The following is a 25,475-nucleotide window of genomic DNA, read 5'->3' on the forward strand; positions in this document are numbered from 1 at the left end:
AGGCTGTTGTCGTTCCGCCTCTCTCACACTCACACAGGTGCGACAGAGACAGCGCGACGGAGCTGTTCGGCGACGCGCCGCTTCACTTGGCCAGGCCGGCCGCGCCGGCGCGGTGTGGCGTGAGTGGAGTGGGCCTTGTTTCATCACGCGCTGGCGGCGCTGGCGGCGAGCCTAGCCTGGCCTAGCCACGCCGAGGAAACTATCATCAATCGGTGATAAATCCTAGACGGCGCGGGGGGCTGGGCGTTTGACGGCGTGCTGCTTTTATGGAGGAACTAGACCGCCCGCCCGTGGCGTTCTCTCTCCCGACATCTCGCCGATCTCGTGGAGCAGCGCTGGCGAGGCTGGCGAGTCGCAGGGTCGCCGACGACGCCCCACCGGCCACCGCGAGTACCTCCTCGGCGTGGCGCGGCGCCAGCGCCCCTGGCGGCGTCATCCTCATCCAGGGCAGGCAGGGGCGGTGTGGGGCGGTGTGGGGCGGTCCGACCTGGAGGAGAGGATGACTCCCAGCAAGTCATATTTCATGCGCAAAGCCATGATTAGAGCTCCCCTCCCTAGCGCGTAACGCGGCCTGGCCAGGCCTGGCGCGCAGCCCCGTGGAGGGGAGGGGAGCGCGGCGGGAGGGGAGGGCGTGACGTCACGCCGGAGTGATCCGCTATCGAGACGCGGGCATTTTTTTTACACCGCGAAATAAAATAGCCTGCGAGTTGTCGGTGGCGATGTCTTTGTGCGCGCGGCCCGCCCGCCCCCGCCCGCCCCCGCCCCCGCGCTGCCTCGCGAGCGCCGCACCGCCCCGCGCCCACCCCCGCGGCGCCCGCCCCCACCCCTGGCGACGCATGCGCCCGGCGCCCCGGTCCAGGACGCGTGCGCCGGCAGGGGTAGGGCAGCACACAGTTTCCCCCCATTTCCATAGCTTTCCATCCTTCTCCTCCTCATCTGCTCCTCTCTCATCTTGTTCCATTTCTTTCTCCTGTTTTCCATGCGAATGACACCTCGAGTCCCTGCGGCCTGCCCCGCGCCGCCCCGCGTCCCGGCTGGCCCGGCTTGCGCGGCCTCTCGGCCGGGGAGTGGAGGGGCAGGGCGGCAGGGCGCAGGGCGCCGCGGCGCCACCAAGCAGGCAAGCAGGCAAGCAGGAATCAGGGAACTTTTCATCTCCACTCTTTAATTCTTCATTCGCGCCGCGCCGAAGCAATGCGAGCCCTCTCGGTCCTCGGTGGGGCTGGCGGGGCCGGCGGGGCGTGGCCGCGGGCCTGTCCTTGTGTTCACCTGTGTGGCCCCCGTGCCGCTGCCGCTGCCGCGCCCCGGGCCCCACACACGGCGACCTGGCCGCAGCCCCACGGCCCCTCCGGCCCCGGGGCCGGGCCGACCAGCGGCCAGGTCCACCGTCGCGGCGATCCGCTATGCTGATGCTGTTTGTTGCCTTCTATCCGGTTGGCGACACTTTTACATGATAATGAGAGCGGAGCTCTTGGTCGCCGTGGCGCCGTGGCCGTACCGTAGGCCGTGTTGTCGAGCAAACTTGCCTGCTAATCACTTTATTCCCTTTCCCGTTCGCTTCGCATTCGCACCGTGTCCCCGCATTCATTGGGCCGCTCTGTCCAGCAAACCCTTCGCGCCCTTCTTGGCGGCGGCCTCTTTCTTGGCGGCGGGGCCCTTGGCGGCGGGGCCCTTGGCGGCCCAGACTCCCTTCGCGCTTCGCCTCCACTCGTAGATAAGGTGCAATCAGACTTGAAAAACGGCGCCCGCCGGCCTGCGGCTGTGGACCGCGCCGTGGGCATGCCGTCGGCCAGCCTGCGCCTCGGCCTGCGCCGTCCGCGGCGGCGGTGGTACCCGGTACCGCTCGCTGCACTTTCGCCAACTTTGCGACCCGCGGGACGGGTGCCGACCTTGCGATAACTTAAGTCGAAAATATCTGCCGGCCGGTCAGAGTTCTACTGAGATACCCGATGAGTATTATCACGTGCTCTACGACGGGATGGGCGACTGGACGTCCCAAAGTCACATTGTCTCCCCTCCCGGCAGCCCGGCAGCCCGGCAGGCCTAGGGGCCGGCCAGACCCCGCCGCCTGCCGCCACTCTTCGGCCTCTTCGGCCTGTGGACGTGGACGCGTTCAGAGTTTGGAGCTCTGCGATCCCCCTGCAGGACTCAAATCGAACGCATGGCATTGGGTTACCAGTGCGAAGGCGGTGCGCTGGCGTGGGTGCGTGTTCGATTCGAGTCCTGCCTCAGACCGCACGCGCTCGGAAAATGTCCACGTTTATGCCCACTAGAACGACAGCCTGATTCCGTCGCTCTGTCTCTCTCGCACTCATAGGGCGTCGCGTATAGGCGCGAGAGGGAGAGGGCCACGAAAACGGCTCTCGGAATCGGTCTACGCGGCTTCGCTGCTTCACTCGATGGACGGAAGGCGCGGTGGCGAGGCGGCGGCCTGCTTGCTCAAAAGCTTGTTTGAGAAATCGCGGAACGGCGGGGTGGGGCGGGGTGGCGAGGGGACGCTGCTTGTTTGGTGGCAGCCAGCGGGCCGCTTCCGAAACGCGCTCCGTCTCGGTCGCGCTCAGTGTCGTCCCGTGCGAGAGAGACAGGGCGGCGAGAGCGCAGTGCGGAATCAGCCTGCTGGCAGGCCGGCCCAGCCAGGCCTTTGAGGCGGAGAATGAAAAATAAAATAAAGAGGAGCCTTAGGCTTAAGGCAGCGGGCCGGCGGCCGGGCCACCCTTGAAAGGTGGGCGCAGGGGCGCAGGCAGCGCAGGGCGGCAGGGAGCCTATCTGGCGGCGGATCTATGCGGGCTGCGGCCCCAGGGGCCTAGCCGCTCTGGCTGCTCGCCGGCGTGAGTGGCCAGGACCCAGGACGCCCGGAGGACGCCGCGAGCTCCTCGACGGAGAGGACGGCCTGGCCGCCTTGGAGCGCGCGCGGCGCCGAGCGTGCGTGTTGGCCGTGTTGGTCTGTTGGTGTTGGTGCCAGCGGTTCCTAACCTTCGCTAACGTGGACGGCGTTGGGCGCTCCGATAAGACTCGGCGGGGCGTGGCGTGGCGTGGCGTGGCGTGGCGTGGCGTGGCGTGGCGTGGCGTGGCGTGGCGGGGGCCCAGCTGGCCGATGCCTATCGCACACTATCGCCTGGTGTCCCTTCGGGCCGCCTGGCTGTGCTTGGCTCTGGGCCCTGCCCGAGGCCCTGCCCGAGGCCCAGCCCGAGGCCCTGCCGCTGGCCCGCTGGCGACGTGGACTAGATTCGCACAAAGCAACGACAAGGTTCGCACGCCCGGTTCTCGGAAGCGTTGCCGTGGCGTGGCGTGGCGTGCCCAGGCCTTTCGTGGCTTGCCGGCCTGCCCCTACGCGCTTCACGTCTCACAATGGCCAGCCCGGCCACCCCCGCCCGCCTGGATCCGGTCCACCTGGTGGCGGCCGTGCTGGAGGTGGTGTTGGACGTGCCGCCGCGTTGCCGCGTCCGGCCAAACTGGCTGCCACACAGTGTGCCACACACACTAATGCAAGCGGGACCCGGTTCGCTGTTTGGTTCCCTTTAAGTGGCGACTATAATGGAAGTGTGCCCGCGGACCGACCGAACGAGGCCCGCCAAGGTTATTGTAAAATACAAAACGGAGGGTGTTTTTTTTAGGGGCCCTTTTTATGGTAGCAAACTGACACTCGCCTCGCGGACCCGGAATATGCAACCACAGAATCGAGCTGGAAGGCCAAATACAAAAGGCGAACTTAATGGTTTCGCCGAAACCCATAAAACCGTGTTGTTGCTTTAGCTTCCTTCTTTTTGTTTTTGGTTCCGCCGTCTGACTTCTCTAGGCGTAAGTCACCTTCGACTGTATGGGAAACGAACGCGGCGGGCGAGGCGGGCACGCACGCACGCACGCACGCACGCACGCGGCGCCAAGGCGTACGCCGAACACATTACTATTTCCAAAGCCAGACGCCCGTTTCCCTTTGGTGGGCATTTTTGTTGCCCCCCGCCCCCCTTTCCTCCAACCCCTGTTCGGCACAAGCAGATAAAAGCGGGGCTGATTAGTATCTCGAGCAGCGCTCTCGCCTTCTTCGAGGTCTCGACTTTTAAATCGAGCCGACTCACCACCGCCTTCGGCTTGCTCCGGCTAGCTTCGGCTAGCTTCGGCTAGCTTCGGCTTGCTTCGGCTTGCTTCGGCTTGCTTCGGCCTTCGGCTAGCTTCGGCTAGCCTCGGCTTGCTTCGGCTCCGCTTCAGCATCGGCGACGAGCCGGGCGACAATGCGCCCAATGCGCTGTGCCGTAGACGAGACCCGTCTTGTCCTGCCTTATCTAAGCCGTTTGCAAACTAGCGGAAGGTGACCCTCTGTACACTGCGCAGGTGGCGGGCCGGCGGGGCGGGGCGGGCCTAGCCCAGGGCGGTACACGCGTCACCAACACTCGTCTAGACCTTGGCCAGCGCCGCGCCCCGCCACGCCCCGCCACGCCCCGCCACGCCTCGGATACATGGCGTGGCGTGGCGCGGCCCGCCCGGCGAATTAGACTCTTCAAATAGCACTTTACGCCCTTGACGGCGGCGGCCAGCACTCGCCCACTTTTTATTTCGTTCCTCTATTTCTTTTCGCTTCTTCTTTGTGTCGGACTGGGCAGTGCGAACGTTTCGCAATAACGAATGTGCCGAATTTCGGGGGAGTGAGATAAGAGTTCCTCTAGCCTAGCCCGAGCAGCCTGGCGGCGCGGTTGTTGCGGCCAAGGCGGCGGCCGTCCCGGTCGGTCTAGCGACAATCTCGGCCCTTGAGCCCGCCCCGCCCCGCGGCCGGCACGCCCGAAGACCAAACCCAGCAGTCCGAGCAGCGCTGCCGTCGCCCGGTCTCTCCCTCGGCCCTACGGGACGCCCCGTGAGTGCGAGAGAGGCAGGGCGCCACCCGGGATCAGCCGGGCCGGCCGCTTGACCTCGTGTTTCGCCCAGCGAATACATAACTCGTCGCGGAAAGTGTGTACAAGTGCAAAAAGACTTGGAAATGCTACAGGTCTCTGAAGCAACGCAACGGGAACACGCGATAAGGCCAAGGCTCGTTGAATGCGGCCGGCCCGCCGAATCCGAGATCGAACCCGAAGCCAAATCCACACAGTACCCGTCTAGTAACGACGGGGTCATAACGGTCATAGCGGCAGAGCGTCGCGTTTATGACTGGCGGCCGTTTCGCGATCCGATTGCGTTTCTCGCCGCGCGTTGCGCAATGGCAGGGACCAACCATCCGAAGGTACACGGGACGGTTTTCAAAACAGTGTGCGCGACTGATGAGTTTCGCCCGGTCAAAAAACTTGGACGTTTCGACTAACAGTGTGTGACTCAGAGTAAATCTCATTTTCAACCTCCGCTTTCGTTCTTTTTCTTCCTCTTCCGCCTCGGCCACCAGTGAAACGTCTCCGATTTTGCAGTGTCTGTCTCTCTCTCCGGCTGGAACTAGAGACAGCCTGCGGCGCGGTGACGCGAGGTGACGCAGCCTGACGCGACACGACGCGGCGTTATCAGGCAGCCCTTTTACCTTCCCGATAACCAGGGTGGCGGCAGGAGGACCCCGAGGACCGCGAGGGCCTTGTTGGCCTGTTGGCCTTGTCGGCTCGCTGGCCTTGTTTCGGTGCGCTTATCAGGCCTTCGGTCCGGAACGCATCCACGCGCCGCGCCGACCGGGCCGGGCAGCGCCGCGGCCACAATTAAGGCCGCGGATTACCGGGCCGTCCAGCCGAGCAGCCGAGCGCTTCCGAGAGGATCGCGTCGTCGCTCTGTCTCTCTCGCAGCCCCTCGGGACGCCCCGTGAGTGCGGCAGAGGCCGAGCGTCGATACAGTCCTTTCCGAATCGCTCAGCAGCGGGGGGCGCCGCCGCGCCGCGCGGAGGTTCTGAAAGGTTCCACGGCCGTTTGGTGCACGTCCAGGCCGAGAGGCAGGTGACGGCCGCCGCGCGGGGGGCAGCCTCGCAGCCTGGCGCAGCACACCGGCGATAAACGGCAACTTGATAGGTGCGGCCGTAATCAAGAGCATTATATCGGTGGCCAACGGCCCTGCCGCCCTGCCGCCCCCGTACGACCACGACGCCGCACCGCGTCCGCGGCCGCCGCCAATACCGCCTGGATTTCTCATCTCGCGGCCCTCGGCGTCGCAGGCGTAGTGCCGCCGTGTCCCCCGCGGCGTTCGAGCTTCGAGCCCGGCGTGAAAGGGGAGGCTGAACTCCGAAAAGAAAATGGCGCTGTTCTGCCTTCCGTCTCATTAGGCCTTCGCGTTGGAGAGAGAAAGGGACAGGGAAGGGGGGCGAGCCGCTCTGCAGGTGTCTCGCCGACGGCAGCCAGCCGACTGACTCCGGGACTCCGAGCAGAGATACTCCAATCAAACGCGTGACACCACCATTGGATTCCTCGTTCAACGGGGACCCGCCTTTTGGGGCGGTGCACTCTTTTTGTCGAGTCGTTGTTCGTCGGCTCGCTTCGCATTGCTTCGCGTTGCTTCGCATGCAGCGCAGCGTGCGTGGCCGCGTGACTCACAGGAGGCCGGCAGACAGTGGGCCAGAAGACCAGTGGAGGCGGCCAAAACTCTAGACGCGTTTTGAGCTCCAGAGTCGCTGAATGGGACTCAAACCGAACGTGTAACCCCATCAATGGATTCCTCGTTCGGAGAGCAATCCATTGATGGGGTTACACGTTCGGTTTGAGTCCCATTTCGCGACTCTGGAGCTCAAAACGCGTCTAGAGTTTTGGCCACTTCCACCGGTCTTCTGGCCCACTGTGCGGCAGACTGACTCCGAGAGTCCTTTTTCGTCGCTCCGTCTCTCTTGCACTCATGGGCCGTCCCGTAAAGGTGCGAGAGGGACAGAGCGACCGAACGACTCTCTGAATGAGTCTGCAGATGGACGAGAGGGACGCGCGGTGGACGCTCCGGGCACCAAATCGGCTGCCCGGCGTGCCGACGGCGTGCACGTGCCAACACGAGCGGAACGGAACAATGTTTCGCTATTTTCGCCCGCGGTCTATAAATGTTGGGTCGCGGATTGGGGGTAGTAGTGACCGGGCGACTTGCCCCGGCCTGCCTTGCCTGCCGGTGGCTGGCCTGGCTTGCCCAGGGCTTGCCTGCACAGCGTGCACAGCGTGCGGCCGTTCACTTGCCGGGCATGGTGCGAAAATTCCACGTTATGCTGCCGCGTGCGTCGACCGCGCGCGCGAAAAAAAATAAATACAAAACACAAAATAAGGCTGAAAATACACACACCGCGCTGAATAACGAAAACTGTTTCGCACGTTCCTTTTATTGTTTTATCGGAAAATGAGAATAATTCGTGTTGAAGGCGTAAAATTCGCCACCTCCCGCTCCGCCCGCCGGCGGTCCGCACACACGCCTGCAGCCACGTCAGTCAGTCAGTCTGTATCGCGCGAGCGCCGATAAAAAGTCGGAAAATACGTTTAAAAGTTATTTGCCCCGCCGCCCCGCTGGCCAATGCCGTTGGTTTTCGTTCCCGCCACCACTGCCGGTGCATGTTGCGTTCGCGGTGCCTCCAGGCAGGACCTCCGTTTCCGTCTTGGCTCTGTTTCGACCGTTCGTGCCGCCACGCCGTCTGTGGCTACTTGGCACACATACCCCTGGCAAAAGCGCCTTGTGTGTATTAGCGGGCGTAATCTGAACGGCGAGTTAGGAGAGTGTCAGACGAGTGCAAGGCGAGATAAACTCGTGGTACAGTGTGGTACCCATCCCTTCGACTCGGCACGCCACGCCACGCCACGCCACGCCGCGCTGGCCGCCCGGCCTAGTGACAGTGGCGCGGGCGGCTCGGCTTGCGGGCCGCCGCGAGCATGTGTGTTTGTGTGTGTGTGTGTGGCACCGAGGCTCCTAGGCAGTCTTCCCCCTCCTTCTTTCCTGCCTCGTCTTCAAGAAAAACCCTGGCGTTCCTGTTCCTGCCCTCGCCTAGCCCAATGTGCGGTGCCCGCGGTGGCGCGGCGCGCTGCTGCCCTGACCTTGAGGGCCTTGAGGAACACGCCGCCAGCGCCGCCAGCTGACTGTTCTATTCCGGCGCAGCCGAAGAAGGTGGCGCCGGCCTAGCCCTCGCCTAGCCTCGCGCGGGCTCTGCGGCTGCTCCTCCCGGTGCGAGGCTAGGCGAGGTGTAGCTTTGTCTTGGCGGTCCGACAGTAAGCTCCGTCGCGCAATCCCTTTGTGGGAGGCTGGCAGGTCCAGACCGGCGGCAGGCCATGGGCCACCACGAGCAGGCCCTCGCGTCGCGTCGCCTTGCCTGCCAACTTCCCTTGTGTTGTGTCTTCGGTCCCTCGGCCCTCCGTTCTCCGAGGCGAGAGAGGACGTGAGCGAGAGAGAGAGAGAGAGAGAGAGAGAGAGAGAGAGAGAGAGAGAGAGAGAGGGAGGGAGCAAGGGGGAGGGAGAGAGGAGAGAGAGGCGAGCGCACCGGACGGGGCCTCTCCTCTCGGCCTTTGGCGTGCTTTCGCGGCGGCATGGTTGGAGCTCTCCAATTGTTGCCGGGGTTCCGAGCGAGCAGTTCCGAGAACAGCCCTCTGGCAGGCCGGGCAGGCGAGCATGCCGTCGTAGATAAAGCGGACCAAGGGCAAGGGGCTCGGCGCGGCGGCAGCAGCGGCGGCTCGGGTGTCTAAAGGCGAGTGAATAGGCCGGCAGTACATCGGACGTGGCGGCGGGGCGGCGGGGCGGCGGGGTGAGGCGGGGCGCGTAGAGGTGCCCGCTAGGCCGGCAGCGACCCGCAGGCCGCAGGGCTTGCTTGGCTAGCGCAGCGCGCCGTCCCATATCGCGGGCCCAATGTGAAGGTCACGCGAAGCGGCGCGGCGCGCTGTAGGACAGCCTAGAGACAGCCAGAGCCAGCCAGCAGAGCCAAGCGGAGCGCCAGCGCGAGTAAAACAAACAAAAGGAGCACGCCAAGGAGGCCGGCGAGGAGGCCGGGCCGTGGACGCGGACGCGGACGCGAAACGGATGGCGGTAAAAAGCGCCGACCGCGCCGTTCGACGAACGCGAGGACCGCGAGGTGTGTGTCCTGCTATCGGTCGTCGGCGTCATCCTCCTGGCTGCAGCGCCGCAGCGCCCTGGCCCTGGCCGAGCGGCGGCGGCCGGGGCGGATCGCTGAGGACGTCGCTATGCAACTCGAATGCAGGCGTGCGGCCGGGACTGCCTACCGTCACGGCGCCCCGCTGCACCGCTGCACCGGCCGGGCCGCCTTGGCTCTCCGCGCGGCTGGCGCGGCTCGCCACGGCCAGGCTAGACAAGGCCGCCGAGTCCCGAGCGCAGCAGCACGGCGCAGCGTATGCAATGTGCAAGCACGTCTGTTGCACGGGCCAGTCTACCGCGCAGGCGAAGTGCATCGCTGCAGCGCCGCGTCGTCCGGCGGAGCGTCTCTCTCGCACTCGTGGGGCGCTCCGTGTTGGCGCGAGGGAGACGGCGGACAACCTTGTGCGGAATCAGTCTGCAGGCCCCGGCGGCCAGGCGGCGCTCCGCCGGCGACCCGAGTCGGGGCGCGGCTGGGCGCGGCCGGCTGGCATTCCCCACGGATTGTCCTAAACGAATCCCGGAATGAGGCAGCAGGCCGTTCGATGGCGCCGCTGCCACCGGGTTGGGATGTCCTCGGGGATCGCCGGCAGCGACCCTCGGCCGCTCTCGGCCCCATCAAGCACCCGGCCAAGTCAGGGAAGGTGGGCAAAGAGACCGGAGGCCGCAGGCAGGACCCTGGGTGCGCGGCCGTTTCGGATAAGCTAGGCTAGGCACCTTTTCCTCAAACGGCATGCATCAGTGGCGGTTGTCGGAGAGTACCCGCGCGGCCAGGCCGGCCAGGTGACCCTCCCCGCGCCGCTCCGCCAAGCTTCGGTCGGCCCCGCGCCGCCCCAGCGGGCCGCGGGGATGTACCGCGAGGGACTGAACGGGGGACGGGGCTCGGCGGACGGGGATAAAGAGAAAAGAGTGCGAACGATGGCAAGCATTGAGACTCAGCATCTGGGCATAGGGCTGGAGGCGCGAGGGGCGGGAAGGGGGTGGCGAGGGGGAGCGAGAGAGAGGGAGCGAGAGGACCGCGAGGGGCGGCAGCAAGCCGCTACCACTACATCTAGCCGACATTTTTATTAGCCTGCCCGAAGTGGGGGAAAAAGAAAGAGGGAGGGAGAGAAAAAATAAAAGAGTGGGTGACGAGAGAGGGCAAGTGCGAGCAAGGTACGGCTCGGAGGGGAGGGGTTCTCGCCGTTCTCGCGCTCGATGGAGGAGGGGGGAAAGTGAGATTTGAGGGGAGGGCGCACGGCGGCCACGGCGGCCACGGCCTGCGCGTTGTGCCGCGCTTCGCCGGGGCGGAGGACGCTGCAAAGATGTGTGTGTACATATACATGCTGGTGTCGAGGGGCGTGCGCGGCGTGCGTGTGACTGGTACTCATGCACGTTCTAATGGCTGACCAATGGCGCTCCTAGACGCCACAGGGGGAGGGGAAGGGAGCCTTCCCGACCGGGGCCGCACTGCTCCTTCGTTACCTGGGGGCCTGGGTCGGGCCTGGGTCGGGCCTGGGGGTCGCTCCGCGCTAGGCTCGACGGCGTCCTGGAGGCCGGCCCCGGGCCATCCGCGGGGCCCTCGTCCAGGCCGTCGTCCAGGCCGTCGCCTTGCACTGCCTCCCCTCCGCTCACCCTGTAAGCCCCGCGGTGGCTGGCGCTGCTGGGTGGTGGGGACGCCTGCCTGCCTGCCTGCCTCCTTACCCCTTGTTTGGAGCCCTCCTGCTCTGCCGTAGCATGTGCTGCGGCCCTGATTGCCGGAAAAGGGATGTTCATAAACTTGCTTTATATTTTTTCGTCGCAGTATTGATTGTTTCAATTCCCTCTCTCCCTCCGTCCCTCCGTTCTCGGTTCCTCTTTTTCCTTGCTTCTCCGGAGCGCGGCCCCGGCCCGGCGGCCCAGCAGCGCGGCCACGGCGAGGGGGGAAAGTGCTGATTCACAAAGCGTATTTATTCTGCGAAAGGAATTAAAAATTCGGTCCATGCGCAGTTTGCGAAATAAAAAAAATAAAAAACAGAGGGTGCGGATGAAGATCGTAATTATTTTTCTGTGTGTGTGCGTCTGTGTGCGTGCGCCCGCGGGGGTGTGTGGGTGCGTGGAACGAATTGAGAAAGCAGGCACTGGAGGGAGGCTGGGGTGGGATTGTTCATTAGTGCTCGCGGGGTAAGTAGTAGTTTTTTACTCTCCGTGCCGCGCGGGTGGTGCTGCGCTGCGCCGTGCTGCGGAGCGGACCTGCGACGTGCCTCCAGAGCACAGCTCCAGGGTGAGCCTCGGCGTGGGCCAGCAGGCCTTAGTGACGAGAGGGTTGGGCACGCCCAGGGCACGGCCGCCACGCTGGCACGGTCGCGGTGTGTCCGAGCGAGACAAGGACGAGGCGGCCGTGACGCGCTGAGCGCGCTGACGAGTGTGACGGAGCGCGGGAGGTCGCGTAGACGGAGAAGTCCAGCTCCACCACGCCGCCGCGGCCCGCCCCGGCCAGGCCCGGCCGGGGGCTCCGTTCCTCTCCACTCCGACCCACCCGAAGCGCGCGCGAGGGAGCGAGCGCGCGCGAGTGAGAGAGAGCGAGCGTTCTTTCTTCCCCTTTTTTAGTTCTGAAATATTACGTCAGAGGTCTCGCACAACAGACCTATGCAAAAATGTGGCTCTGTTTCCCAGTCGTATTCAGTTGAGTGTAGCGTGTGTGTCTCGCAGCCGCGCGCTGCTGCCTGCCGCCGTCGCCGCCTCGCGTCGCGTCGCGCAGCACAGCGTCGCGCAGCACAGCGTCCGCGCTCCGCGAGGCTCGGCGCCGGCTCGGCCCGGTCCGTTTGGCAACAAGAGTCCATCGTGATGTGCGCTGTCTAGGCAGGTACTACTCGTGTGTGACGTGTGCCCTTGTCCTTCCCCGGCCGCGTGGCCACGGCGCAGGCGTCGGCTAGCGTCGGCGTGCTGGTGTCCTCAGGACTCGTTCCCCTCCGAGGTCCGAGGCACGCCGCCACCGCCTCGCCTAGTGCCGCGAGTCGTCCCCGTCGTCCCCGTCGTCCGCCCGCGCGGCCCGGCCCGCCAAGTCCGCCGCGAGCCGAAAAATCTGAGCCTCAGCCGAGAGCCCGGCAGCCCGGCCCGAGAGGGCTGCCTGCCCCGCGCCGCCCCGCGTCGTCCCGCGCCGCCCCGCGCTGTCCTTCCCTCCCCGCGTCCTGCGCGCTGCCCCACCCCACCCTTCCCCGCCGCGCGCCGCCCCCCGCCCTGGCGGCAGCAGGCTTTCCCCCCACCATCCCGGTCGCCGCGCCGGGCCGCGCCGGGCCGCGCCGGCCTGGCATTCGCAATGTATACGCCGCCGTTTTCATTTCGCAGATAATGAACGTGCGTAGAAAAAATGCTAGGACTTTAAAATTGTGCCGGCCGTCGTCGAATAAGCACGTCAGTCGTGCTCCGTTCGGAATCGGAGAGGTAATGGCGTGCCGCCCCGCGCCCGCCCAGAGGCCCAGAGGCCTAGAGGCCCGCGCTAGCCGCTAGCTAGCGGAGCAAGCGGAGCCAGGACTTGGTGTGATTCCCTCTGCGCTCTTGCTGCGCGTGCCGCGCCGTGCGCCGTGCGCTCCGCGGCCTGGCTCGCGCGTCGCGCAGCCCGCGCAGCCCGCGCTTGGCGCTCACGGCCGTGCCGGGCACTCGGCGCCCTGGCCTGCCCCAAGAGACTTGGGCAAGTTACCGAGTCGCAAGGTACCGCCCGGGCCGTCTCCGTGTCATGTGCTGTGCTGTGATGTGTGACAACGTGCCGTGCTTGCCGTGCTCGGCGTGACACGACAACAGAGTCAGTGTGGAGTCGAGTCGTCAAGACGTGTTGCTGTGCTGGTGTCAAGTGAAGTGTTGTTCAAGACAGTGCTAGTGCAGCTAGTGCCGTGCGCCCTGTCAGTGTGCCTTGCGCGCTGGGCCGCGCTGTGGATCGCGGACCGCGAGTCGCGTCGCGGAGGCCCGCCGGCTTGGCTCCGGGGAGGGCAGCCTGGCAGCGCCGCGTAGCGCCGCGCTCCGGGCCCTCGTGCAAGTGCGTGGGGGCGATTTTTACGCGACGCCATTTTTTGGCCGATCTTTTTGGGGCGGCGCTGGCTCGGCGCGCTGCTCGGCGCGCTGGTCCCTGGTCCGGACGCTGCCGGGAAATGACAGTGCAGTGCAGCGGTCGGAGCGAGGGCTGCGTGCTTCGGGAGCACGGTTTGATTTTAGCGCCGTTTTAGTGAGTTAATTGCGGTTCCGCTGTCGCTGCGCTTTGAGCGGTAATTTTTGAACGCGCGACGCGAGGGTCCTGGTGTTTGCTATGTGCGGCGGCCAGGCGCCGTGTGAGCCGGTCCTCAGCCGGGCCAAGAGCGGCTTTGGCGAGCTGCTGTCGCGCTCGCGATGAGAGGAAACGTGAGTGATCGGCCGTGCCGTGTTCTGTTCGTTCTGTTCCGTGGGGTTGTGGAGCCTGACGGGCGCCTCGACGTCGTCCGGCCATCCGGCCATCCGGCCCGGCATCAGCCTCAGTGGCAGCCTCGCCTCAGTGATGGCTTTTGTGTCAAACGTTATTTGCGATGATTTGTCGCGGGCCGTGGCGCTTGGAACCGCGCTTTGGGACGCTTTACCTGACCGCTGTCAAGCGCCGCGCCGGGCGTCGTCCTTTCCGTTGGCCGCGGAGGCGGTCCTGGGTCCTGGGTCCTTGCCCGGGCCGCGCTCTGCAGGGGAGAGAGCGAAAGTGGCCGTCGCGAGGTTATGGGCCGAGGCCGGGCCTCTGCTTCGGGGCGCATCTGTCGCGATGTCGTTCAGTTTTCGACTCGAGAGGTACAAAACGGACGTTTGCTTAGGACTACTCGCAACTCGCCCCCTTAATGTCTACGCACCGAGTGTCAGCTTCACTTCCTTGACACCACCACTGCTCATGCAGCTCCACACTGGTCTATGTTCGCCCCCTTTATTTGGGTGGGAGATTCCCATTGAAAATCTGTAATTTGTATATTAATTTTCTCTGGAAAATTTCGTGTAGATGTCAAAATTTAGCCAAAATGGTTAACCTGTGCTATAAGTCTTATTTAGCTTTGTTCGACAGTCTTCCTGAAAGTCTTCCAACGTTGTTTTTAAATCCGTGCATATTTGCTTTTGGAATACTTTCAATTCCTCCTCTTTGTTATAATGTGATTGCCTTCAATGTAAGGGACTTGGACCTCAAAAATGTTGACTTGTCAGTGTTTTAATTTGTATATTTACGCTTGTTTCAGAGGGCTGGGGACAGAGGATTTAGAAAAAAATGGCGGAGAGCCAGCATTTTTGTCTACGCTGGAACAACTACCAGAGTAGCATCACATCAGCCTTTGAAAACCTTCGAGATGATGAAGATTTTGTGGATGTGACAATTGCTTGTGATGGCAAAAGTCTGAAGGCCCACCGAGTAGTCCTATCTGCATGCAGTCCATACTTCAGGGAACTGCTCAAGGTGCTTAGCTTGCCTATATATTTTAAAATTATTTTGTCTGGTCACAACTTAAATTTTGTTATGTCATCCCCTTTTCTTCATTTTTATTTTTATTTGTATCTGCAGAGTACACCATGTAAGCATCCCGTGATTGTGCTGCAAGATGTGGCCTTTGCGGATCTGGATGCACTTGTGGAATTCATCTACCACGGCGAGGTGAATGTACACCAGCGCAACCTCACCTCGTTTCTCAAGACAGCTGAAGTCCTAAGAGTTAGTGGACTCACTCAGCAAACTGATGGGCGTGAGGATGTAAGATATTGTTAATTTTATAATCTCTGGTTGTTCATTCAAGTTGAAGAACAGTGTTCCTAATTTGATTGTATTTTATGCACATGTAGAGTCCACTTTCGCAACTGGCATCCAATGGACGAGGCCTTGGAGGGGAACAGCTCTTCAACTTATCTCCTGCAGGACGTTCACCACCCACTGCAACATCACCTCTTCCCACACCACCACCTCCAACTAATGGGAGTAACCCAGCCACAAGTCCTACTAGTGTGCCCTCCAGTGCAACTGTCAACCAGTTGTTGAGACGTGCAGTAGCTGTAGCAGAAGCCTCAAAGAGGTTACAACGCAATAGCATTCCAACACCTCCCTTGGGAACTGATCAGGTATGTTAATTAAAATTATTATCCATGTTTTTCTGACTTTTTGCAACATTGTAACATTTTTACTAAAGAATAATATTTTGACACCTTCCTTTTTCTACCTCAGAACGATGTAGATCACCCTAATGCAAAACGCCCAAGATCCATTAACAATAACAGTGAGAATGGTCCCATCACAAATAGTCATTTGGATAGGGAATGGGAACGAGAGCAGAGAGATAGGGAAAGAGACAGGGAATGGGACCGAGATGACCGCCTTTGTGAGACTGATATCAACGCAAATCCTGCTGATTTGACAAACCACCAGATGACTCCAACAGATTTCTCTGCAAAAAACTCTTACAGGTATTTATTGATCTTATTCTTTCTTTGATTAGTACATTTTCCATCAAGCCACTACATCCATCCTTTGTTCTTGTTTTGTTTTTTTTTGTAGGAAAATTGAAGTGAAGAGAGAAGACCGCGAGCGAGACAGAGACAATGAGCAGTCGAGATCACCATCATCGCGCCTCATGGATAAGGTGAAGGTGGAGCCTACGGATATGTTGCCCGGCGCAACTGAAAACAGCTCGGATTCCGTCGAGGCTTACCATGAACGCCACCATAGGGTAGGCCAGGACTGTGTCCTTTGCCTTATTTCTCACAGTGGAACCTATACTCAGTCCTCTCCACATCCCTGGATAAAGGGACAAAAAATATATTTACAGTTTGTATAATCTGGCTTGTTAAAGTCATTTTCTTGATGAGATGCTAACAGTTCAATTCAATTTTGTGGTTTCACTGTGGCTTCTATATCCTCACTATTACCTTGGCTACTGGGCATCATCTTACTTACCTGTTTTCATGTATACCTCTCATTTTCTCTCGATGCCCAATTTCTTTCCCTCACCTTTTCCAATTCTTTTTGTCTTCTGGAAGGTGCAGTGTACTACTTCTATCGACTTTGGCTTCAGGATTACCATAACTTATTTTATTTTATTTTTTGGGCATCCTCATTGAGCAGTTTACTAGCTTGACCTTAATCATCTCCTGTCATCCATCTACACTTAATGCTTGTGATGTGGTTAGCTTCCCACCTTTCCTACTCTCTCCTATCCTGCATACAACGGACACAGTCCATACGGACCATTAATGAAAAGAGCCTTTATTAGGGTAAAAATATTACATTGTTTTTGTTTTTTTCAAATGTTATGGTGAAGATACAAAATAATTTTCAGGCGTCTTCAATTTTTTTTGTTATATCTCTGGTTTATTACGTTAATTTGCATCGGAAGCATCATCTTTCATGTGCAGGGACCCCCTTCAACGTCTTCAACGGGTGAACATGAAGATCTGGACAGCAGCGTGCAGAGCCACCACAATCCTGCCTTCCTTTCTGACAGCAAGCTGTTTGCTGCAGCCAGTGGTTCCTTCAATTTCAGCATGGCTGCTCTTGCTGCTGATTCAGCTTTGGCTGGTATGTCTTATTTATTACCTTTTTATTTTTGTCCTGCCTTTTACCAACTTCAATTGTGAGTCTAAGAATTTTGTGTGGTTCTCAGGCATGAATCTTCAAGCTAATGCAGATGGACTAGCAGGCACTTCAACCCAAGGTAAGCACTCATCTGATTTAGTTGAGACTAGAATGCTTTAATTTATATCCCCTTTACTCGGCAAATTCAAGCAATGCTTAATTCAATCTGTTGTCAAATACACAATCTCATCATAGTTGTTGCCTTTTCATTCAACTTAGCATGCAAATCATACAATTTATTTCTGTTTGGAGTTGGCTGATCCTCACTGATTTTTGACCTCAGTGCACTGCACACAATGTTCATTATCTTTTAAGAAAAGAAAGAGTTTCTTCAAGTGACATTTCACATCCATAATTGGCCTTTTTTTTCTTTTGTTGAGAAGTTAATTACTAAAGTGAACATATTTCCTGGTAGATCCGTGTCAGCCTCCTCCAAACCAAAATATACATAAAAAAATAAATAATAAATGCTACTTCATTTGTTTATGCAACATCTACTTTTTACTCCATATATTTATGCTACATCTACTTTCAATGCATAATTTTTTCCTCTAAATATAAAAGAAACCTTGAATTAAATATTAGGATGCTGTAATGTTTACTCTGAGTTTAACTAGACACTTGACTGTGCCTCACTATTGTTAGATGGGGGTTCATCATCCATTAATGTAGCATGCTTTGGGAATAACTTGTGTGACAGTGTGGAAGTCCAGCCAGAGACCATACAAGGCAGGTAGGTGGAGAGGAGACCTGCCCTAGCGCCTTGCGCCTTCACCATTTAAATACGCCAACTCTACAGCATAGGTCATTGCTCACCTTAAGTTCTTTCCTGTGAACCAATTCATTTTCAGACTACATACCTTTTGCTACAACTTTTCTCTTAAAAGAAAAAAAAAACATGCATTGTAAACCTGTAGTAGCTAGCATCCTACTCCCCTTTTTCCGATATTATCAAATAGTGTTTAGGTCTCACATGGTTGGATGGAAAGCATTATGGTGAACGAAGGAGGACATAAGACCTACTGTCAAAATTAAACCTGTGTGTCTATGTTATATCAAATCTGAAAATGTATAAGTGTTGTGTATAGTGTAGACTGACACTGGGCATAATTTTGCACCACAAATGTCCAAGTTAGATAGGCATTCATAATTTTCTTCTGGCATACCTAAATGTTCTAATGGAATTGATTTTCTTGGTGACGGTAATGTGGTGTTGGTGGCAGTGGTGTTGGATTGACTAAGTAACCCTCACATCATCATCTGTGTCGGTGTGAAAATAATGTGATTATCAAACTTTGTATGTATCTTGCATGCATTTATCCTTAAGTGTTAATGTGCTATCATAATTTTTTCTGAATTGTTTGATGGTATGTTGAAATCTGTCCATCATTCATTTAACAAAAGTGAATGTTTGGTGGATTTATTAAGTTCGATGCTTGTAATGCGTTTGTGTGGAAGGGGCTTTATTAAATCATAGTTTAAAATTATTTCAATTTTCAAATTTACTTATTTTACTGACATTGTTGAATGTTGGGATTTAAGTGTTTTCCAAGCCTTTTGTTGAATCTTTATTATTATTTTTTAATAAGTTGGAACTTTGCCACTTTGTGTAGATTTTAACAAAATTTTGGCTCTGTAGAATCAGAAACTTTTTATTCCTTCTATGGAGTGTATTTCACCTTTCAATTTGAAAACAATATTAAATTCTAGAAAAAGTTTGAAAAGTAAAGTTTCAACATTAAGGCTCAAAATGTATTTTAAATTATGGTTATGTACAGCCCCTTCCTTTGTGTCTCGTGTTGCAGAGCACGAAGGGAGGGGCTGTTGGGGGGACACGAGAGACGCTAAGGCTGGATCCACGCCGTTCTGCCCCATCTGCCGCAAGTCCTTCTCCAGAGCCTGGTCTTTGCATCGGCACATGTCGGACACACACTTCTACGTACCTCAGAGCTTTGAGTGTGAGGTTTGTGGCCGCATGTACCGGTCTCGCAACTCCCTTGTGAGCCACAAGTCGCAGTACCATGGTGGTCTCGCAGGCATTCGAGCTATGGAAGAAGAGAGATCATTGAATAATAACCTGCCAACTTCAAGCGACCATATGTCGGGTGTTAGTGATGCGATGGTGGAGCTTGCACGCAAGCACAAGCAGCTAAAGATGTGGGAAAATGAAGGCATTAAGTCGGAGCAGCAATAAAAATTTCAAAAGAGAGAAATTAAATAAAAATGTTGTTAGGTCTGAATTGTTTCAATCACTTCAAGTGCCTTGTTTAATTCCTGCTTCTGTATTTGGTTGTGATGACTGAGGAGTGGTATTAGCACAGTTCAGTAACTTTTTTTTTATTATCACAAGTTTAAGTATACATTTGGTTTTGGACTCCCTGTGACATGTTTCTGTTTTACAACATTATGCCAACACATTTTGTTGTTGGCCTGTGTGCATAGTAAAACATTTATCAGAGGTAATTTGAGCTTGTTTTTATTAGCTACAAAATTGGATTTTGTAGTGTCAGCGATATTTGGAGTAATCGTGCATAGGATACCTAATCTGATTTCGTGGTCTATTTCGAATACTGTTTTTTTTTACCCAATCAGTTTGAATCTCAAAATTTTTCTCTAGGTAAGTTGACTTGAAACTGTGTCAGAAGTGCTTATAACTGAGAATGAGTTAAGTAAAGGTTTGGTGGAAATTAGAGGGTTTTATGTGTTTTTGGATCAGAAAATCTCAGTATGATAAGATTATTTTTTTCTCTTAAAATCTCTTTTTTCCTCAGATGGTTTTTCTTTTAAATCATGTGTTGTGTTTTCTAGCAATACAATTGTGCTCCTTACTAAAAGTTCAATGGAATAGGATGTTATGTAGTGCTGTAGCTCTCCATTCCAACTATCTTTTGATTTCTCAGAACAAATGTTAACATTAATCATTATTGTAGTTCTTTCTTAGGGTCTTAGAAACAAAGGTTTCATAATTGAGAGTTAGATCAGATATATTCAAAGTGTACATTTGTTATTTTTGTTACATTTTTGTTATTCCATAGAAAAACAACTTTGTCCGTCCACAGCTTCTGGTTAGTAAGAATGTTACAATCTCAGGTTCATAGTTTATTGGTTTGTTGTATTGATGTATTGTGTTAGAAAGACTGAATGACTGTCTGAAGTTGGAGCAGTACATGCTCATGCTTAAGTTCACAAAATCTTGACCATACTGCACTTTAGGTCTGGTTTGATTTCTCAAACGGGGTGTATAGATTTCATTCTATTTAAGATAATTTTAATGCCAGTTTTTTCTTGTTTTCTTCATTTAATTTCAAGTAGCTGATACCCCATCCAAGTGTCAGTGGAAAAATTGTGGTAATAATTTCGTTACCTCAGCTCTGCCAAAAAGTTCATTGCTTCCTAACAATGTTTGATAGTACATTTTTAAAATGTAGATGCTTCATTTATGTTCATGCATTGGATCAAAATTACACATTGAAAACAAACCAATTTGGAGAATCTTGTCTTCTCTTAAAGTTTCTCTTAGTCTAATGTTAACCTGTTCTCAAAAGAGGTAAACTCTTGGTGTGTGGATTTTACAAAGTAGTTTGATACGTACAAAGCAAAGTATCGATTACATAGTAGATTTTGATGGTGATTGCTTTTTGATGCCTTCTCATCTCTTAACTTCATTATTTTTTCTCTGGCTGTAAGGCATTATTGAATTTAGGTTGTTGCTAATGTATTTTTATTTTGCAAGAATGTTTCTTTTACGGGTATTGCATTTTGCTAGAGCAAGTGCTATAAAGAAATTGAAACACAGGAAACTGTGTAAGTTGAAAGTTCAATACTTTCTTCAAAGGAGAGGATCAAGGCTTCTATACAATCTTTTATTTATAGTTTAGTGTAGGTCTCATTTCTGTCTTACCCTCAAGGTGTGATCACCTTTTTCATTTACTTCATTTGTATTCACCATTGTATACTATTTTGAAGACTAAATCATTGCTTTTCGTGCAAATTCTTGTTCAAGCGTTTGATCATATATCTTATTAAGAATTCTCTACTTCTCAATGGCTCTAAGCTGGCATTTTTATTTTCTTAAATTTCTTGTTGAGACATAATAAGGTGAAGGTAATGATTTTTTTTAACAAAGTTTATTATTGTACATTTTTTAATTACAACTTTTTCCATTCAAAGTACTATCCTTCAAGCCTCCAAGGAATAGCTTATTGTTTGTGGTGACCAAATACTTAATTTTAAGTATTTTTTGTGTCATCCCTCTAGTCATTTCTGATTTGCCCAAATGATTGCTGATGCCAAATTTTGTCTAAATGAGTTATTGTAGAAGGAAGTTAACAAACTGTAAATTTAACCAAATATGATTTTATCTGCTATAACAGTTCTTTATTGCATGAAATTTAGGCATATGATTTGTCTGCTTATGATTTAATATGGTCAAAGGTTAACCTTAGAACATTGCTCATACTTTTAGTAGGTTAAAGAGTGGCAGCCAATCAGTTTACATACTGAAGCATGGGTGTCTCTGTATTTAGGTGTCTGAGCAATACCGGTACTTTTATACTTGTTTGCAACATTTTCAGAATGTTCAGTTCCTTAACTCTTCCAAATTAAGTCGAGTTTTGCTTTGACCACAAAGTTCGACTGATACCTTCTTCATAGAAATGTGGAGTTCTTTTTCTCTTGGTTACTAGATTACTAGATACAAAATTCGAGTTGTGGTGAAAAATGAAGAAAGAACCTCAAAGACATTCCAAGTTGATTGCTGTCTTATCATGAAGGGCTCTGTTAATCACACAGGGTTCAAATGTTACTAGCCTTATTGTCTGTGCTTTTTTCCATCATTTGTCTTGTGATAGAATTTACTGTGAATGCTTTAAATATATGTCTTATCAGGTTGTGTATTAATTTATTATTACAGTGTCTACTATTATGTCGATTATTATGACTATTCTATTTTTATTTTATGTCTTATTATTATTTTTATTATTACTGCTATCCTCATGATAATTCTCTATTTGTATGGTTTATAAAGGGGTTTCTTTTACTTGGTGGAAGTAGTTAAAGTTTTGTTTTCTGGGCTCTAGCCTTCAAGTAATACACCAGAACTTTTGATCTAAGGCTTACACGAGTATATCAATTCACAATATATATCAAAGTTTTTGATCATGTCTTGTTAATTGGCATGCCAGACACTTTCTCTCAACAAGGAAGTGCAATGTTTATGTTTGTTTGATTTTTTTTTCTGTGCATGGCGGATAGATTTGTATACTTGGAAAGCTTTTCTGTATTTTACCTTTGGTCTCATGTGACCTTATTAATTTAACTGTTCCTCTCAAAATATGGATTTATCAGTATCAATCGAAACCTTCTAATTTCACCGCAGGTTGTTAATAATGTACTATTTTGGTAATATTTTTGGTAACTAGTGCTTTCCAAGTATTGTGATTTGAACTCTTGGTTGTGTTTGAGGAGAGTTACATTTGTTTGAGATTTGAGTTGGTGGGAATATGTGCCTGTTGATTGTTTGAATAAAACATTGTATGTTGATAATGCTATTATATAATAATGTTCTTGGTGAATTATGTTTGGTTCATGTCACCTTTTTCCTCTAGACTTATTGTAGGAAAGAACATGTTGCCAATAGTGTTTCACCTTCATCATTGACTGACTGAAGTCTATCAAAGTACTTGCTCATCTCCCTTCTTGCTCCATTTGAATCTGCTGAGGAGTAGGAAGCTTAGGTCCAACACTGTTCTGTCACTAAAAATCCATGTATCATGACATTGTGCTAACCCAACTAACTGAGAGGTGTTGGTGTTCAATACTCTGCATCACCTAGGTTTGAGATATTTTACCTTAGCATTGTTTGAGAGAATAACTACTACACAAGCAGTTTTTATCCCTCCATCTTTTCCAATTTGGATGTTGTTTGAATGTTGTTTTTTATCTGTCCACTGATAAAACTGTTCAAATGCTTTCAGACACTGATAACAATAAGCCCAAACCTCCCCAAAAAAGTCCTGAATAACAGTATAAGTAATTTTACAGTAATTTTTTTCATACGTTCCAACTATTTTTATGTTTTGTAATTATGAGCTGTGACTATCGACTGCTGTTTATGATGTAGTTTTGGTTTGAAACATGTTAGGTACCTAAAGAGCTTTTAAAGTCCAAGTCCTTTTGATGTTGAGCTTTTGGGTTTTCCAATGGCAATCCTTAGGCTCTTTTGAGTATTCACCAAACTTACACACAATCTTTTGTTTTGATTTTTCATGTCCCACACCGTTAAATCATTTCAACAGTTTTACTAACTCATAAAAATTTGTCTTGGTTTCTTTGCACACACCAATTTGCTACTGAGTGAAATTCTTTTTTTTTTTTTTTTTTTTTTTTTGCTTAATGCATGCAAAGAACATAATCGAACGGAACCATTCTCTGAGTGCCTCTTCAGTGACTTTGCTACTACTCTAAGAACATTTATACACATTACAATATCCATCTTATCCTCCAGTGTTATCATTTTAATTTTCCTTAAACATTTCTTTTGGCTTATTTTTAATTTATTTTGTTTTAATTGGCTTGGTAGGAATGTAGCTTTGCCATAAGAAAAAAGCGGGTGTTACTTTTTTATTTATTTTTGTTTAAATTTTGTTTATATATTATTTGAATGATTCAAGGGTGAAGTGACATCACTTTGGTTTGACATGTTCTGGTCTTTTAATTCAAGTATACAGCTGGATCTGGCCTGGACGTTCCACACTAGAGAAAGGACTCACGTCCAGAATCACACAAGTCTTATTTAGCATATTCTTTTCTTGCCAGATAGGCTAGGAAGCCTATCTCCCCAAAAGCTGATGCTGTGTGCTTACACTGTGTCAGTAGAAAGTACAGATTTTCTTGTCTGTCAAGAGAAAGTTCAATGTTTTAATATATGAAACACTTCTGTTTATGGTTTCAGTTAGGTACAATGGGGTCTCAATTATTCTCACTCCTGAAATCTTAAAACATTTTGAACTGTCTTAAGTCTTACCACTGCCTGATTTGCCAAATATTTTCTTGAAAGTAAAGTAGTTTTAAGGTGGGCTTGAACTGAAAACCCAATAAGCATGTTGCAAGATGCCTTTTGCATAGAGTGTCTGGTTATACCTCAGGAGGTAAGATGCCCTTTCCTTTTCACTTCACCCTCGAATTAATGTTTTTTCTTTTTTTTTCTTTGTTTTTTATCTTACAGGAACGGGGGGTTTGAAGAAAGTGTTCACGTGCCAGCGCTGCGGCAAAGTGCTGTGTTCCAAAGCTAGTCTCAAGCGTCACATTGCGGACAAGCATGCACAGAGGCAGGAAGAGTATCGCTGCGTGGTGTGCGAGCGAGTTTACTGCTCGCGCAATTCACTTATGACCCACATATACACTTACCATAAATCTCGACCAGGAACCACTGAACTCGATCTCAAGTATTACTGAGATACACTGCACAAACACCGTCGACGACAATTAGTTCCAAACAACTTTTCTCGTTTTAATGCCTTTCCAATTCCCCATGTCTTCCAGTATCCCCCTTTTTCTTCCTGAGGAACTGTATGGGCTCCATAGGTCACCTTCCTCTTTAATTCTGATTGTTTTCTCTTTCTCATGCTTTGTTTATCCTCCACAATTTAGTTAATAACTTTAAAGACTTCGTAGAACACTAAGTTCTCAATGATCAAAAATAGACTGTTTTAGGTATATTTCTTAGAAAGATTTGTAATTTTAGATTCTAAAGTATTTTATGAATTGCCTAAATCTTACATTCATTAATCAAGGAAAAATATTAGACCATGTTCTTATTTTGTTTTCAGTCCGCTTGCGAGAGTCTCTGTCATCTCTTTATCCCTTTATTCTTACTTGTGATCTATTTTTCTGTTGGGTCTTAACATTACGAAAAAAAATAAGAACCACGCTCTTTTTTCGTTCATTTGCCATTAATTGAGAACATTGTCGCAGGTGTTTGTGCCTCAGACATCATGCACTGATAAGCACAGGCCATTACACACATCATCATCATTACAACTACAGTTTATTGCAACATGTGACAGCAGGACAATCCCCAACAAAAAGGCGCTCCATGGCGCAGGTACTGGGTTAGTTGACTTTAATTTCTCTAAAAATTTATCCTATTTTCCCCTATGTCCTGTTCTGGTGGTTTTGGTAGTGGCTTTTTCTCATTCAGGCAAGACCTAATTTGTACATCTAATAGCCTCTCTCCCATGTAAGTCACACATACTGCAGCATGTGTGGTTTTACAGCAAAACTTTGGTAAATGGCTTTTGAAGGGTGTCCTACAGCTTGTGTGCATGTTTCAATGTTCATTGGTTAATCATATTTTAAATGGTGAGGAAGAGTTTACACTGTCTTTTTTCTTCTTCTGTGCTGGTGCAAGCTCTGTTGCAAATATTTATCCTTTATGGTTCTCATGGTTGAACTAGATGAATGGAATTTGGTCATGGTCAAAATGTCTGCCTTCGTACCACCAACATGCATTTCATTCCGTTTGTAAATTTGGAAGGGTAGAATATCTTAGACAATTTTGAGGTTGAAGAGTAATCTAGATTGCATGCTTGTTACTTTCTCACTGTCACATAAACAAACATACAGATGTCACTATATTTTATAATAACTTTTATTAGTTGCAATAATTATTCTGCTCTTTATGCATTTTTTCTGTTCTCGAGTTAGTGTTTCTGTAAGGAGGAAATTCTGTTCCTTAAGCTAGTTCTTTTTCTTTTTGTTTGTGTTCGTTAGACTTCTGATCCAAATGAGGCAAAGTTAGGAAAATTATCGAGATTTAACTAACACACTTCTTAAAATACAAATTAAATTAAGTTTCCTTTGCTTGCATGACATTCTGGCAAACTTTTAAGATTGCTCTAAGGGATGTAGCTCTGGT

The 25,475-nt window shown here is 52.1% G+C and overlaps 1 protein-coding gene across 10 annotated transcripts in view; it reads left to right on the plus strand.

The window, feature by feature from the left end:
* Positions 1-25,475, plus strand: part of LOC117646657 (broad-complex core protein isoforms 1/2/3/4/5) — a 39,170-nt gene that overhangs the window by 6,827 nt on the left and 6,868 nt on the right. Inside the window, exons 1-9 of one of the 10 annotated variants that reach the window (XM_034387761.1) lie at positions 12,268-12,390; positions 14,181-14,395; positions 14,501-14,686; positions 14,776-15,048; positions 15,152-15,390; positions 15,482-15,653; positions 16,339-16,501; positions 16,587-16,637; positions 18,364-22,131. In XM_034387761.1, the coding sequence (XP_034243652.1) occupies positions 14,210-14,395; positions 14,501-14,686; positions 14,776-15,048; positions 15,152-15,390; positions 15,482-15,653; positions 16,339-16,501; positions 16,587-16,637; positions 18,364-18,752 (1,659 nt within the window). In that variant the 5' untranslated portion in view covers positions 12,268-12,390; positions 14,181-14,209 and the 3' untranslated portion in view covers positions 18,753-22,131. Of the gene's footprint in view, positions 1-12,267; positions 12,391-12,582; positions 12,658-13,189; positions 13,339-13,424; positions 13,747-14,180; positions 14,396-14,500; positions 14,687-14,775; positions 15,049-15,151; positions 15,391-15,481; positions 15,654-16,338; positions 16,502-16,586; positions 16,638-18,363; positions 22,132-23,783; positions 24,658-25,475 lie in introns of those variants that run through there. The other 9 variants (XM_034387766.1, XM_034387765.1, XM_034387763.1 and 6 more) reach the window with 9 other exon arrangements.

This window comes from Thrips palmi, unplaced genomic scaffold, assembly GCF_012932325.1.
Source record: "Thrips palmi isolate BJ-2018 unplaced genomic scaffold, TpBJ-2018v1 HiC_scaffold_19, whole genome shotgun sequence".
Classification (NCBI taxonomy): Eukaryota; Metazoa; Arthropoda; class Insecta; order Thysanoptera; family Thripidae; genus Thrips; species Thrips palmi.